This window comes from Homalodisca vitripennis, chromosome 2, assembly GCF_021130785.1.
Source record: "Homalodisca vitripennis isolate AUS2020 chromosome 2, UT_GWSS_2.1, whole genome shotgun sequence".
In the NCBI taxonomy this organism is placed as follows: Eukaryota; Metazoa; Arthropoda; class Insecta; order Hemiptera; family Cicadellidae; genus Homalodisca; species Homalodisca vitripennis.
Genome location: NC_060208.1, coordinates 128,062,195 through 128,079,732, shown reverse-complemented (window position 1 = coordinate 128,079,732; position 17,538 = coordinate 128,062,195). Strand labels below are relative to the sequence as shown.

The window sequence follows — 17,538 nt, the reverse complement described above, 5'->3', positions numbered from 1 at the left end:
TCCATTATGCGTTTAGACGAGACGAATATTGTTTTAATACAAATATATAGACAATAATCTAATAGATAAAGAATAGTCTGGTTATATTGTTGTTTCAGCATTACTATGTTATTATATAATACTCCAATACATAATTATTTTTCAGTGTAAGGAATGTTGTTTTGTTTAGAAAAAACACTGCACTTTTTCAATATAAATTTCATTTGAATAAATAAATGTTTGAAATTAATCAGAAGTGGTATTTTTTCTTAAGTGAGTTATGAATCATAGAAGGCCCTTATCATATCCTTCTAAAAGCTGAACTATTTCCTGCTCTCAGTACTTTCCTCTTATCACTTCCTGCATTTGTGGTTTTATCAGTGTTCTATGGTTATCTTTACTGGGATTGGATAGCTACAACTGTAATTTAATATTAATTTGAACAAGATCTGTGAAGTAAGCAATAATTACAGTTCATTTTAAATAATTTTAAAATAGTTTAATATTGTTTAATAGGCCCTTCTTGTAATATACTATGTGAAGACTTAAACATTATGTCAAGAGATTTAATTATGTTTGTAGCCAACAATATAAATAAATTTTTTTAAATGGTTACATGCATGATACTGTAAAAAATAGCAAATTTTGGTTTTATTGCTCTTTTGGCTGGAGATATTGTTAGAGTCTAAAGCCACTACTTCAAAAAAGTGTTGTAAAAATATTATTTGGAAATTACAAAATTTTGATACAAAGTATCATCAAAATTTTGAAAATAAATAAAGGATTTGTGTGTTCATTCTTTCTTTTGAGGTTGGTGTAGTTGAAACTTAAATTTATTGCATTATCTCTTTCCAATCCATTTGTTTTTTTTATTATGATACTAAGAAACTCTGAATAATATACTACAAAATAACAAAAATTGTATGCAGTTACTTACATTGTATATTTTTTTAGTTCTGATTGTTGCATTGTATATTCTTTTTTAAGAACAAAACACAGAATATATACTGAAATTTCCTTTTTCCATATAGTATTTTTAAAACAGTTTAGAGTCTAAATCGAGTTTCATTTTACATGTTTAACAAAAATAAGAGGTTTCTCAACTTCCACGAAATACTGACGTTATCACCGCATACAACACAATTTTATTCTCTTCCGTTTTGTATCATAAAATGACGCTTAGCTGACCATGTGTTTTCTACCACAAGTATTGCAAGCAAACAACAGTATTTTTAATTTCAAACTAAACACAACAAGCTGATGTAAAGTCTTGGCAAAGAGAATACTCTCACAAACTATCAGAATATTTCTAACTTGCCATATATCTAAATGTATTTAATCTTTTCCAATGTCCTTGCTAATATGTACACAGTTATGGTCCACATTAGACATGATCTATCACTGGACATATTTACATCTTGAATTATTTCTATTCATTCTTTACATGTTGTAGAATGAAAACTCTAAGGAAGTCACGTCCGGGCTTCACGGAGACCAATGGTCAAGCTTACACTTCCCATTCACCAAAACCAGTAACAAGTGTTTTCCACAGATACAAACATAAATAAGCTGATACTTTATCTTGCTGATAATAGACTGCTCATTAATACCAAAAAAACATAGTCTTTCAACATAATACAATAAAAACTTCCAGTTTTATGTTATTTTCAGAAAAAATAAAAGGACTTTTCCTTTTCCAAAGTAATAAGAAATTATTTTGTTGCTTATAAAGCCACTGCACCAAAGATTCATTGTAGATGAGTCATATTGGAGCTCATACATAGTGGCTCTGAATTACTATTCTGTACATTATATAAACCATTTTGTGAAAACATTTATTTCACGTGCTTGGCTGAAGATTGTGTATCCCAAAGATTTTAGAGCTTTGATGGCATGAAGTTGGATTCTAGCCATGTTCTTTACTGACATTCATGATTGACTATATGTTTATAAGTGATATAATTTTATTGTTCACATATTTTCAGATTTTTAAACACACACTTTCAAATTTTCAGTTTTTTAAACACACTTACATGTCAAAGAATTGAAATAAACTTGGAAAAAGCGCTATCAAAATTTTAAAGAAGAAAACTTAAATTGAAAGACAAATTTGTCTTATTATTTAACTCTGGATCACACACATGCATTTATTTACTTGGGAATTTCCTCAAAATTCCTATTATTTAAATTTCAATAATAGGTCAATTATTTCATGAAAAAATTTTAATTTATATTTTGTATTAGGATTTTGCTATCTAACTTTATGTAGATATATTAATTTGTGAAATTTTTAAGTAAATTGTCCTTTTAAAAATAGTGATTTACATCTTGTCATTTTACTTTACAGTAGCATGTCTGTTTTCTCAATCACAAATATGGTGGCAATTTTACTATTTTGTATATATTTGTTTAAAACAAAACATAAAACTTCAAAGTTTAGTCTCAAGCTATGTTTATGTCAGAAAATGAAAAGTTTCTATTTACACTTATAATAAAAATTTATACCTCAGATGTCTGTGAAACGATGTGTTGTTTTATTCTAACAGCTAATTTCAACTTCTTCATTGGTTCTTGAACAATCCATGCACTATACAGTTTTGTGTTCCTTGCACATTCTTTTATTGCATGAATAACATTGTGTTTTTGTTTTTCTGTTATGTTCAAAAGTCACATCATCCCTCACTATTGTCCACTGGTTGTTGTTTCTGATCGTTGGGCTCTTAGATATGCAAGAGGCATGATTTCACAAATACCTGTCTTGTGTTTGAGATATGAGGATATGTGTTCATACATTCCTATTCTCACTTGACCCACCAAAAAACAAATCTATCAATGAATTACAAATTTGATTAATAGCTCATGTATACAATAAAGTTTGTCTACAAATTTGCTCTGTTTATATAAGTGACATCATCAAACCAAATGTTTTGAACTAAAAAGGAAAAGCTTTTCACATCCATTATCAGTCAAAATATTTTAATACCTTCATATAGTTTTTATCTACTTTTATCTACTTTATTTGAGATCATAATTGCACGACACCTGCCAAATAGAGTAAACCTAGAAAGGTATAAATATTAAGAAAATCTTTTTCTCTTGCACAGGTGTAATTTTCTCGAGTACTCTTAATTTTTATGTTTGCTTAGCTACAGTTTTATATACTATCTCATCCAGAAAAAAGGTTTCTAGATCAAAACCTAATCCCTAACTGTTCTTGTCTCCCTTAATAGTCAAGAAAGTCAAGAAACAATAACTCCTTTAGAGTTTGGTCTATATACTGGTTGCACTGATTCCAATAAAAACTGTTATTCCTACCTAAGTAACCCTTCTCGCACAACATGTGCTCTTTACTGGACATCTTGGTCAGCAGGACCAGCAACAATATTATCTTGGGCATCTTCAAGATTATCAGCCACACTAGGCTCCATACCACTACCTATTTAATTGGTATTTTGTTCATTATTTACATCACTAGTATCAGAATTATTATTTCCAGGTTCCTCAACTATTTCATGAGCATCTTCCTACTCTTCATTTGAAATTTCATAAAATAATCTCAAACTGCAGTTCTGTTCTCTTTTGTAATTCATTTCAAGTATGGAACTTTATACAAGGGGAGGGGGTTGAGAATAAAACAGAATGTCAACTCCATCGCACTGATAGTTCTCGAAAATGTATTACTCTCCCTCAAACAACAAGGATTTCCTGGGTATGTGTGTGGTCTAGTGTTAATAGCACCTTATTATAGATTTTACTTAAGTGTATTGTTCTGTTCTGCACTAAATAACTAATTTCAGATTGATTTGTTTCAGAAAGGCTAGCTTCTACAAATTTAATAGATTTAAATTGTGATATTATCGGTCCTCCGCATCGTCCCCATGACTATGTTAACGATATCGTAATCAATAGCAATCGATCACCAAGGGATGTCTTTGATATGCGTAAGTATTTGTGTTGGCAACTATATTGCCTATCTTATCATTGGAGAGGTTTAGGCTTTGATATTTAAAATGAGATCATTACACTGTTATTGAAGTATATAGATAGTTGAAAAGCATTTCTGTAAAGTGCATATTTGTTTTCAATTTAATTAAGGGCAATTTCAAATACAAATAAATTTATTTATTTATTTACAATGTGATCCACATGATGTATGATAGGCTCCGTTGAAATGGCATGTCAAATTTTGAGTACCTATTTCATTAATGTTTTGAATATGTCAAGCAGTATCATAGTATTAGTTTTCTTAACTACCTTTACTAATGATTAAAAATCAAAGTTACCTATTTTATTCATTATTTGAATACAAGCTAAGTTATGACTATAAGAAACATCTAATTCTACAATCGTTACCATCGTTTGTTTTTAAATAAAGAGTCATTTCATGTTTATTTTTGAATTTATTCAAGCAATGTTAAAATATTAAAACCAATAGTAGTTTGTTTAGTATAAGCATTTTTACAAATTAATATTTTTTCTACTATAAGTTATTTATTGTTATATGGTGTTGTGACAACATGTAAAAACTATTAATGTTCTAGAGATTATATATGAAATTTAATAATATTTATTTTTATTTATTTGTAAATAAATATAAGAAACTTTTCAAGTTGGATTAAACTAATTTTTATGAATTATTTGCTGTTAGACTTCAATATAAACAACACTCATTCCAGCAATTTATTGTTTTCTTGTATAGGCCTAATAATAAAAAATTTATTTTCTCAAAAACATTTTTATTATTAGGAAAATAGTTAACTGTAATAATAATTGCAGGAATGGAAAGTATTAACAACATATGTGTGAAATTTAAGAGGCTCTAATACAATAGATATGATGCTACTTTATTACCTAGTAAATACAAGTATATTCCTGGCTAAAGGCAAAACATTAGTTATTAAATACAAAACCGCCTTAATTTTATATATCAGTATGGCAGTCTTTTATCATTTTGAAGGAAAATATGAAATGGAACTTTTTATTTGATGACAGGACATAAGTTTGTTAAATAACTGGATATTTTTCACATAATTTATATTTTGTATGTTTGTGACAGAAACCTATTACACTTAACCATGTCCTCACTTCTTAAGCTGTTTCTTTTAATTGAAAATATGTAGATTGTAGTGTTTAGTATAACTACTTAATGTTTATGTGAGAAGAGGTGTATGGATTAAAGCATTACAATAAACACATAAATCTAGCTATTGGCATAGAACAGAATAACATTGACATGTGTTGACTGCTTGTAATCGTGCTTGACATTAGGATCACTCATGTGCTTGGGTCACCATCTGTGTTTGATTTGGGCTTCGAGGTTTGCTTCAAGCCAGGGTTTAAGGTGGCTACTCCATTTTATTCTTTTCTCTCTGCACATGTAGCTATAGACTTGAAATTTTGCATGCAACCTGTTATGCGAAGCCTGTTACGTAACTCATGGTTTGGCGTACTCCTACTTTGTTTATTATATTGACATTAAAAATGTCATAATGAAATTGAAGAATAGTGAGAGTATAATAAATTACTTAACATTTGGACTACCAAGTGATACAATGTCTAGTATTGTAAACTTTACATATAGTGGCTAATGCAAATCTAGTAGTGAATGTATTGATATATGAGATGAATACATTTTTTTATTAGGAGGATTTAAAATAGTTTCAAATAAATGTCTCCCTGAGCATTTTAGCTAAGGCATCACTTAAGAGGCTGGCAGAATTTCTCCCTTGTCTTTGTCCGTTCGTGGGAACAGATTAAGCTGTAGACTTGGAGTTTTACATGAATCTTCATTTTTACGTAAACAAGATTGAGTTCGGTGATGATGTTTATCTGTCCATGGAATTTGTCTTAGCATTAGTAAAGCCTATATGATGATGATGCATGTCTCTACATGGGATGTCCCTCATTCTATTCTTACGAAGCATCTTATGCTACACGTGTTTTGGCATATTCCTACCTTGTTACTAGACTTAATAATAACTGCTAAAAGAAGTTAACTAAATAAATTGTATTTTGTAGAGCCATTTGTAAGTGGAGGCCTGGTTGGCGTGAGTAACACAGCAGCAGGGACTGTCACAGAGGCATCGGAACAGACAGAGAGGAGTCGGCTACAGAGTGAGGCGTGGTTCCATGGCTCCATCAGCCGCCAGCAGGCAGAGCTGTTGCTCAAACAGGTATACTACTCATAAGGTTTCTTAATTGTCACTTGAATTGTAGGCATTAGAATTGCATTGTCTATGGAATAGTTGTTTTTTGTGCCATTACTTTATTGTAATGCAATTTTAAAATTCTCTGTTGTTTCAAATTAATCTAATTATAATGAATTGTAATAATAATTGATAATTAATTCGTAATAAATACAGGAGATGATCAACTTGGAAGACTAGTGGTATCGTGTTCTTTTATTTTATTTTAAATTATAAATTTTATGTTAAAAATTCTAGCACATTCTATTTATTAAATGCTATTAAAGATATCAAGTTAAGATTCATGTTAAGTTATCGTGGCGGACGATCAACTGAAGCCTGCGCACAGGCTGAATGCCCATGCAGGCTTATTCCTTATTAATTATTTAAGTAATATCTTAGCTAGATAACTAGTAAACTATTGTTTTCAAAACAATTCTGTTTAGTTCTTTACTATTGTCATTTGTGTATTTCATGTACAGTTGATGGAATAAACATTCATTCATTCATCATCTTAATGTATACTGTGTGGTTTTGTATATTCGCTTATGACTCAATATCAAAATTGAGATTTCTTTGTCGATCATTTTGTATTGCATTCTATCATGTGAATCTGCTGCTGCAGGAATATTATTATTTAGACTTATTCAGTGTTGGCAAAGTCAACTTATCAAAATATTGATGAATCCAATTTTATTTACATTGCAAAACAAAACAACTTTCATTTTGTTTAACTGCCATTAATTAACCCTCTCCCCGGGCAAACGCCTCGAAACGCCTCGGCAGGGCGCCTGGCGCTAAAGTCCAAACGCCTCCAACTGCTTTATCAACGCCCTCTGCTTTGTGCTGCTGTCTTACGATTGTTTGGGGAACTAATACTGGAAATATCTATTGGCAGTATCATTGTTGCCTTGTTTATTCATAGTTTTATGACTAGGGACGCTATCTAGGATTAATAATTTGAAACGATTCATTCATTACTTCATTGACGGTGATCTTGTTGTTTAGTAGTACAATTCTTTCTGACTTGTGCTGCTATTTTACATAATTTGATGAACTATTTGGGACTTTTTATAACCACTTATTTACTGAAATCATTTCGTTAATTGTTTTCGCAGTCTTTACACTTGGTTCTGTACTTCATAAATGGCAGGTTCAAGATGTTTGTGTGATTGAGAAATTGATCGCATTTTTGACAATGAAGTGGATGATGAAGGTGATGGTTTCAGTGACGATGAAAGTTCCATGAATAGCGATGTATTTAGTGATGAGGAAATTCACCATTCTAACCAAGAAGATAGGGACACTGATGACTCGCCACGTGATCCGGCGCTGCCTCGCGCCGACGGCACCGCGACCCGTGTCCCACCATTGCCTCGCGCGCCGACGGCACCGCGACCCGTGGCCCACCATTGCCTCGCGCCTCTGGTACCGCCACTTGGGTCCCGCCTGACTGGTCTAGACAAAGATAACACTAGACAAAGTCTTAGTGTTATCTTAAGTTTTATATTTATAACCCTTTATATATAACAATTTATACAACGATTAAAACAAGATTTTTCATGTAAGTTTGACTTTTTGTTTGATTTTAATTTACCTCATAAGGTTGATATTTTTTTAAATAAATACAACGTTATTATAGAGGATTTAATCATCTTTGTAACGATGTACAATAAATAATAGTTTTATTAAAATAAAGTTCTTAACGTAGTAAAAACGCGAATAAGTGTGCCCTCGCGGCAGAGCGGGCAATTTAATTCAGCCCAGTAGCGCCAAAAGCGCGTCGCGGTAATTCGACCGGGAGAGGGTTAATTATCAAACCATCCATGTTTCCCAAGAAACCCCTTTTATAGTGTAAACAATTCTTTAATCTGTTCAGATGGTGTAAGATTCCAAAAATTCTTCTCTAGCTAAACTACGATTATTCCAATTTTCAGTCCTGGTATTTAATACTCTTCGATATACAATATACCTTTCAGATGTAATGGATTTTTCAATTTTATATATTGTTGTTTGATTGTGATCCATGATTAAAATAACATAATGAACTTATTGGTTTTTAAACAATCACCTACAACAATTTTTAGTTATAACTGTGTGATTTAGTTAAACTCTAAATGGCAGGAAGTTATTTACAGTTTTATATGTTTGTTATGTTTTAATTTTACAGAAAAATGTATTCCCATTTAAGATTCATTCTATGTCCTAGTGATAGTAAAAAATGATAGCAAGTAATGCTGTAGAGAAATTTAGTTAAAACATAGTTTTGTTTTTTATTTAATGCTAGAAGTGGCAGTCAGTGTGTGGCAGGTCGATTGTTTCCTTTTCGCAGACTTTACCTAATTTGTTTTTATAGATTGCACATAATATGCTAAAATCCTGGAGTGTTATATGTTTTTGCAATCTGTATATCCCATAGATTTTAAATCTGGCACAACATTTTTTAAGAATATGTTTTCTTAATAGTCACTGTTTAAAACGAAGAAAAATTCTTATTTTTCAAATGTTTAAATCAGATGGGCATAACAAATATTAAAATATATATCAAATTAATTCCAAGATATATAACAGTTTTTAAATTTATTTGTTTCTATAGACATATTTTGGTTTTTTTAATGCTCATACTAGTTTTTTACTATGTTGATATTAATTTAAACAGTACAAAGTTACCAAAAATGTCACTTTTTTAAATATCTGTAGAAAATCTTAAATCATGTATAATCTTATAATCTTATTTTTATGTATGAAATTAATAGTAATATTAATATGATTGTTTGAATTGTTATAAATTGCAACACACAAAAATAGTGTTGAAAACTCGTACATTTTTAGCTAAAAAAAGTAGTAAATTCTACAGATTTTATAAATTCTCAAAATAATTGTATTATAACTTCAAGATGTATATTTTGTAGTAAATTTTCTGCTAAAAACAAAAATAATATATTTATATTTATTCCAACCAAAAAGGTACTACAATGTTCTTTTTTGTTTTGAGGGATAGGTGGAAAAGTGCTTTATGCACACATTGGCCTACTAGTAGTATGGGACTCTTCTAAGTGGTTCCACGGGTTACCCATTAAAAAACTTCCTCTTTCCCTTTAGGATTCTCACCTCGGATTGAGATAGAATAATTTTTACATTATTCAGAATAGGCCTAAATTTAGCTTATGCTCATAGGTATTACAAAATAAAATCTGAAAAGTACCAATTTTATTAATGCCTTATGAAGAAAATCATAATTGATTTACTTATTCTAACAACTGGAATTAATACTTTACTGGTCTTCCTAACCTAAATTAAGTTATGTGAATTATGATGAATGAAAATATAAACTACAACACTTGAAAACTCAAACTGTTAGGTTGTTTCAAAACTACTTTTAGGCTATCTGGTATAAATAATAACATAATAAACAAATTCAAGATGATTGTAAATATGTATTAAACACTATGATTTCATGCTTAAATGCATTATAATAAAAAAACAGACGCACCAAACAATAAATAACTCGGACTAACCCGGGAGTTCTCCCTTTGGGTTATGCAACAACCAACAAAATGGTTGCTTGAAACAGCTGTATCATGATGACTGCTGACTGGTAACTATTACAAAGATAGTCAAACGAGAGTATAGATGTTAGGCTTTCTTGTAGTATAAATAACAAGTACTAAAAACTGTTTATATCAGATGCAGAATTTAAAATATTTGTCGGTTTTCCAACTGATGAAATTTTGGTTAGTAATTTTTCAAATAAAGACATAATTTCAAAAATCTGTTGCATGGAAGGTATAACTCCTACATAAAAACAAATAGTTTACCATAGTTGCTCCATAAAATGCAACTTATCATTGCTGCAACTTTGTAGTTTCTATAATAAATAATAACGCGTATGAAATTTTTCAAAGTTACATAATTTTGTTGTTGCAACTAGTCAACTGCCTCGAATTATGGCTTTTATAAATTATGTACTTTTTCTTTTACTATTCCTAGACAAATAAAGAAAGGATAGTTGTATTTTATATATGAAAATGAAAGCTCAGAGTTTCGTCTTTCCATTTATATATGCTATATTTGGATAAACATTCAATTATGAGTTAAAGGAGATTAGTACATAACCGTCAGAAATCTGATGGTTGCCACCTCATAAACAAAAACTTGTTGGAAAACCAATTAATACAACTTCTAGAGTTAATCATTATTATTTAGAATTACCCATTGTTAGCTAAATGAACTTATAAAAATATCCATGGATCCATTTTTACTAAAATTTCCAAACAAAACAACTTTTATGTCTTTTAACTACTATTAATTAAGCATCCATGTTTATCAAGATGATTTGTTTAAAATTTTGATTTATTTTAGACAGTGGTGAGATTTGATTTTTTTTTAATTGACTTAATGTCTTGCAGTGACAAGATAATAAAAATTTAAACAAATATTTAACATTAGTAATTGTGTTTATAGGATGGTGATTTCCTAGTAAGAGAATCTCAAGGGTCTGCAGGTCAATACGTGTTGACAGGTCTTCAGGGTGGGGTCAAGAAACATTTGCTCCTTATTGATCCAGAGGGTGTAGTAAGTGGATAGTGTAATTCATAGTTACAATTCAGTAGCACTGAATCTATTCTCAAGTTGTAGGCACTCTGTGCCTTTCCTAAGTAGGGAAATGTATTGCATGCTTAATATTTCTGCAAAATGCTAGTAAAAAATATTAACCCTTATAACGTCAGTATATCTTTTCACAACTTCCAGCAAACGGCACAATATTAAAAAAAAAAAAAAATTAAATGTGTAAAGTTCATTTTTATTTTTACTTTCTATAATTATGGTAAGTATAAAAAAGTAAAAATTTTAAAATTATAAAGTCACTGTACTCAGGATCGTCAATGTTACGAGACATGTTATTTATCACTAATAATGAACACGGTACTTTGGGATTATACCGACCACACCCAGACATGAATCGTTATTTGACATTTTGCTTCTACTGATTACTAGATTAGCGTAGAACAATATTTCGTCAATATAAAACAGGAATTGTCTTATCGCAAACCCCTCCCCATCCTCAGACAGAGGTCAAAGTCGAGCGGTCTAGTAGATAACGTGATTGCAGAGTCTCGCCGCCCGTTCAGCTGGTTCGTCGCTTTGTTGTACTTCCGTGTTTTACCTCTACATTTCTCCAAACACAAAAATTCAATAAAACAAACATGATCAAACTATAACTAAACTCTTTATTGAAAAAACACTCAAAACTTGTTTTTATTCTTGATCATACTCCGCTACCCAAAATGCGAGTGCCATGCCTTCTCGCTGATGTCAACGAAAGAAAAACATCCCTCGAGATAGTACCTATCAGTAAAATATCAAATTCTAGAGGATCTGATCAGAAATATAAATTGAATTGTAATGGAAAGGCAATTATGTACCGCGCAAATCATGTGATGCCGCGTGGCCTGTCGTAATCGGGATTCTCGAGAAAGATAAGATAACAGCGACAAAAATACGAATCACAATGCCTGGAAATGCTTGTAAGTTTGTAATTTGGTAATTAAAGAGTTGTTTTTTTCGTTCTATCATGTTTTTTTAGCTATAAATTTATATTTTTGTGTTCTTCATACTGGTGTGGTCGGTATAATCCCAAAGTATCTGAACACTAAATAGGTGACACTAAACACTAAATGAATACTAAAACTAAGATATCAATACTTTTAACAAATAAATAAAAACCATATAAACGGAAAACACAACGAAGGAAACCGACTCAGCGATGGTTAGACACGCACTACCTGAAGCCAAACTGCAAACAAAAGCGCGCGCGCTGTACGGCGTCTGTGCCGTGTGGCGGGTAGAGTGTCTAGACACCGCGTCTATTGTTTCAAACAATGTAACGCGACAGCTATATTTTGACGCTTGACATAGGTCAATAACCCACACACATGGTTGACGCATACCGTTAGTGACATTGATCAGATTTAAAAGGAACTTAAATTTGCTATAGACGCAGTTTTGTGTCGATGCGCCGTACCGCGTCTTTGCCGTTTGGAGATAGTTTGTCTATGCGCCATACGGCGTCTATGATGTTATAAGGGTTAACTGCATTGAATAGGGCTTTACGTATGTATATTAAAACATACATTACGTGCATATTCTTTGAAACTAAATAATTTTTAATCTATTGTTTACAGTAAAATGAGTTGATTCGTTTTATTTTTCCAGAATCATTGGGTTTTTATTGGAAGTAAAGAAAGGATGAGTCTTAATTCTTTTATTTATTTTTACTTGGCTTTTTGGCCAGATATCAGTGCGTTCTACAGAGGACTGAAGAGGTTTTAATCAGATAAAAGTTGTAATAGATATGGCTGCAATTATTTGTGATTACTCATTGGTATTGAAGAAAGTATATGACACGTATGCAGTTTTTAACCTCTCTGCACATCATATTGAACATTTCAATGCTATAATTAATTTACTTGGATCTTATTAATCCTGTCCTGTCACATTTTGTTAGTTCTTTGAGGATGATTACTAAACTCTTTGTATGCTATAATCAAACTACATGGGTCACGTGATCTCTTTGGCACAACATACTCCTGAGTTTGATCATAATGTGATAAGGGACCGTAAGCAAGTAACCACCAATGGAAATTTACAATACTACAAATAACACTATGCATTGTGAAATGGCATAAATAATGGTAGGGTAACAATGATACAGACTTTTGTTCCATCTCTCTAAAAACATGTCTTGATTTATATCCTCCTGTTTCTCTGTGAGTCAAAAACCTATTGTGTGGAGTTTAGTTGTGATACATGTAATAATATGTTGCCATTTTCTTTCATATTTACATAATTAACCTATATTTTAACATTATCACACCTTACATGTTCACTGTATAAATTAATTAATAAACATTATTCTGATTTTTTCCCATGCATTATAGATTTAAAATCCAACTTTTTCATCAAAAAAATTCTACAAAAAATTTCTTTTCCCTTTCACTTCTACATATTTTTCATTAATGCTTTCCAACACCCTCCATTAATTGTTCGTATTTTTTGACGATACATTTTTTAACAACAAATCTTTTGGTTTAAAAACTATTTCTGTTATAAATAAAAAAATTGTCATAAACACTCCTGTACACCATTTGAATATTTACTTTATGATCTACTGTCTTTTGGAAAGTATTTTTTCATTATATGTGTAAATTTCAACCAAGATTAAACAGGGTAATTTTGATCAAAATTTAAATACAAGTGTATTATAAAAACCTAAATACTTATTTATATTTTGGAAATGTAGATTTCACCCCAAAACACTGTTTTTACTAAAAGACTAGAATTATAAAAAGCCACTTCAACAATTTCTATTACATGTATTTATAGCCTATTATGTTTTTTTACACATAACATAAACAAGTAAGTCTCAAAAACATTTTATTTAACTGCTATAAAATATTGAGTTTAGGTTTTTTTATAAAATTGTAATTAAAACCATTCAGAGGTCATATAGATTGTCTCATTTTATAGAATTCAAAAGTGAAATCTAATTTGTAAATATCTGAATAGAATCTTTTAACTTACTTAAAGCAATTTACATTTTATATAAAGACATAATACATATAAAAAATGTTTTGTATAAAAATAGTAGTGGAAATACAATCCAGGAATCCATATGTGACATACCAGGGCTCTCTGACAGTGGGAATTGTGTTAATCCCATCGTTTAATATATGTAAATAGAATTTTTGTACCATATTTTGAGTTTTCCATGTTTCATAAATACCAAGATCAAGTATCTAACACAAATGTTACTGATTTTCAGGTAAGAACGAAGGACCGTATGTTTGAAAGTGTTAGCCACTTGATTAACTATCACTGTCAGAACCAGCTACCGATAATCTCTGCGGAGAGTGCACTAGTTCTGCGTAACCCTGTCCCTCGCACTTCCCTGTAACTTACTCCTGAGCCTCAGCCGCGGCAGTGTTCTCGTAGTTATGTATTGTTGAAGGTTTTAATGTAAATTAGTTTATTTTTCCATAAACTGTAAACAGACAATGTTCCAAGTTTGGCCTAATATGTTCTAAGATGCCAATTTATAATTATTATTACGTTTTTTTAAAGGCTAATGTTGTTTCTAATGCGGTATATAGTTACCAAAGTGTTTTTACTACAGCAGTATTCAAATATTTTAAAAACAATTTTCTATTTTATTTTATTAAAATTAGATACTTGCATGTATTTTTTAACAATAGTAGATATTTTAAAATATATATTTTTTTCTATATACATTATTTTGTTTGCATGTATTTGTTAAGAACTTCCATTACATTGCCATGTTATACAGAATTATAACTCAAATAAAATATATTCTAGCGATTTTTAATACTCACTAAGGTATTGGAAACAATAGTTTTAAGTCTTGAATAAAGTAAAGCCTGATTTAAAACAAAGCGCAACAATTAGAATGATCGTAATCGCACACCAACTGTCGAAAGCTGTGTCGTAGTGTATACTTTTACAGAGGTAATCTTATTTTCTGATTGCAGCGTTATGAAATCCTCGCACATTCTTTCATTTTCTTGATTAGCTGCACAAATTTTTTCAATTACATTTAAACACATTATTTTTCCTCTAATGCTTTATGTAAAACAAATTTCAACAAAATCTATGTAAAAAATTTTTCACCAAATTAATACAAATCATATCTTTTTTTATAAAACGAGTGCATGATCAATCTTTGATCAGTTATTCCATCTTAACTCTTTTGAATAAAACTAAAAAGTATATATAACCATTTCATTATATTCATCCTCAGATATGACAAATTTTTCAACATAGTTTTGATAAATATTTAAGCACTTATCATATCTATTCACTATTTTTGGAATTCCTCCTTCAAAACAATATCATCCCATCTGTGCTTTGAGCCATCCATTGATCGCATCATTTAGCTCCTTACCATCCACAAATGGTTGATTTAACAAGAGCTAAAAATATCCTATTTGAACTGTCCCAAGTGGTGTTTGGTTTTCTGAATACAGGGTCTGTATAATAAGTAACCGGACTGACTTCAGGAAACTTTTTATTGGCAAAATATGTACAATTTTTCTTTAGAAATCTTCAAAGTAGTCCCCACTGGAGTCGATAACACGCTGAAACCGTATTTTCCAATCCCTGAACGCTCCCTGGAAGTCGGCAACCTCGATGTTGTCTAGAGCCCTCGTTGTAGCACGTTGAACGTTTTCCAGAGTCCCGAACTGCGTCCCCTTAAGGTGTCTCTTGATCTAGGGGAACAGAAAGAAGTCCGGTGGTGCCATATCCGGGCTGTAAGGAGGCTGTGGCAACGTTGCCCTCGACTGTTTTGCCAACTGTTCGGTGACGAGCAGGCAGGTGTGCGACGGTGCATTGTCGTGATGGAGAATCCACGAATCGGCAATCTCCGGACGGACTCGGTAAACCCGGGCGGTTAGTCGACGGAGCACCTCTCTGTAGTACTGGCCGTTTACAGTTTGACCGGGTGGCACAAACTCTTTGTGAACAATGCCTTTCACGTCAAAGAAAGCAATGAGCATCGACTTCACCTTCGATTTGCTCATGCACGCTTTTTACGGTCGTGGTGACGCCGGTGTGTGCCACTCCGAACTCTGCCGCTTCGTCTCAAGATCGTATTCAAAAACCCACATCTCGTCTCCTGTAATAACGTGGTTGAAAAACTCTGGTTCGGTTTGCAGTCGATCAAGGATTTCCGAAGCGACAGCAACACAACGCTTCTTTTGCTCATCAGTCAGGTGTTTGGGTACCAGCTTCGCGCAGATCTTCCTCATGCCCAGATCGTTCTTAATAATGTTTTGAACGGTCATCTTATCAATTCCAACCTCATCTGCGATAGCCCGAATGCTCAGACGACGATCACTGTTCAACACATCACGCACTTTTTGCACATTTGTGTCCGTGTGACTCGTTGATGGAGGACCGACGCGCTTTTTGTCATGGACGTCATCGCGGCCCTCCCGGAAATTTTTGTGCCACTGAAACACCTGAGTTCTGGACAGAGCATCCTCACTGTAAGCCTCTTGAATCATTTGAAGAGTTTCCGTGGCCGTTTTCTTGAGTTTGACACAAAATTTAATGCTAAAACGTTGCTCGATCGTACTCTCCATTTTCACTCCGACAGGGTAACTGAACATGCACTCCGCTCTCGCTCGATACTAACTCTCCAAGCGCTTGGAGGCAACTGCTGCAGCCCGGTTCCCTTTCACTAGACCCCCCACCACCACTACAGCACCAGATACCGGTTAGCAGACACTTTGACGGAGCGGGGCAGGCTCAGTCCGGTTACTTATTATGCAGACCCTGTAGTATGGAAACGAGCATTGTGCAGAAACATTACACCAAATGAAAGTACCACAATATTTGTTTTGAATTGCCCGTTGTTGGTTTTTCTGCCTTGGAATGGATATATCCACATTGATAGTCTTACCATGTTCCATAAATTCAACCAGAAATACCTCTTTTGAATCCCAAAACTTTGTTGCCGCTAGTTTTCTTATATAAAAATTTTGCTGGCCTTTTGTTGGTTTGTGTGGCGTTGCTGTGTATTTCCACACGTTTAACTAACCTTTAGTCTCAGGATTCATAGGCTTGAACCAAATTTCATTTTCAATTACAATTTTGTCGAGAGCTGAGGTCATTCGTTGTGTGTGACCTGCGAAATCTGAAAGAATTTTTGGAACCTAGAAAACACAGAACTTTGGTTAACCTAACCTGTATGCTACTACCTCATACAAAATAGTCCAAGGAATTTGTGGAAATTCATTTGAAAGCTTTTCTCAAGTATCTAAAAAACTCAAAAGATTTTCTCATCAAGTGACTACATACAACATGCCACTTCTTTTATAATAATTTATGTCTATTCAGCCACTTTTAAATAACAAACCCATAACCAACTTTTTCACTCATTATGTTCAATCCATTCATAGCACAGCACAAAGTTCTAGTTCACAGTCACCAAATATTGCTATTGAAGAACCAGATGTGAAGCATGCACTTTATACTTGTGTGGATTTCCAATTGCAGCACACATCTTGGCAAGTGACTGAAAAAAACTAGCACTTGATGACCTTCATTCTACCATGGCTGTATGAATGTTAGTACTAACCCCTGCACTTTCCGCAATATTAGCTTACTTTCCCAATGGGCTTTGAATGGCAAGGCTGTAAATATTTGTCCTATAAAACATTTACCATTGGCAAAAGTTTTTCTCTCCAACATCACTTAATGTTCAATTGCAATTTACTAAAATTATTTAAAAACAGCTAAATATACAGGTAATGATCTAAGCTATGGTTTCCCTTGTATCTTAAATGTGCAA

General features: G+C 32.2%; 1 protein-coding gene across 1 annotated transcript in view; it reads left to right on the top strand.

Annotated features, from left to right (window-relative positions):
* The window catches only part of LOC124354718 (SHC-transforming protein 1), a 31,279-nt gene extending 16,736 nt beyond the window's left edge, over positions 1-14,543 (top strand). The window contains exons 8-11 of the mRNA XM_046805375.1: positions 3,792-3,920; positions 5,998-6,152; positions 10,629-10,739; positions 13,990-14,543. Coding sequence (XP_046661331.1) covers positions 3,792-3,920; positions 5,998-6,152; positions 10,629-10,739; positions 13,990-14,121 — 527 coding nt within the window. The 3' untranslated portion in view covers positions 14,122-14,543. The remainder of the gene's footprint in view (positions 1-3,791; positions 3,921-5,997; positions 6,153-10,628; positions 10,740-13,989) is intronic.
* Positions 14,544-17,538: the final 2,995 nt, after the last annotated feature.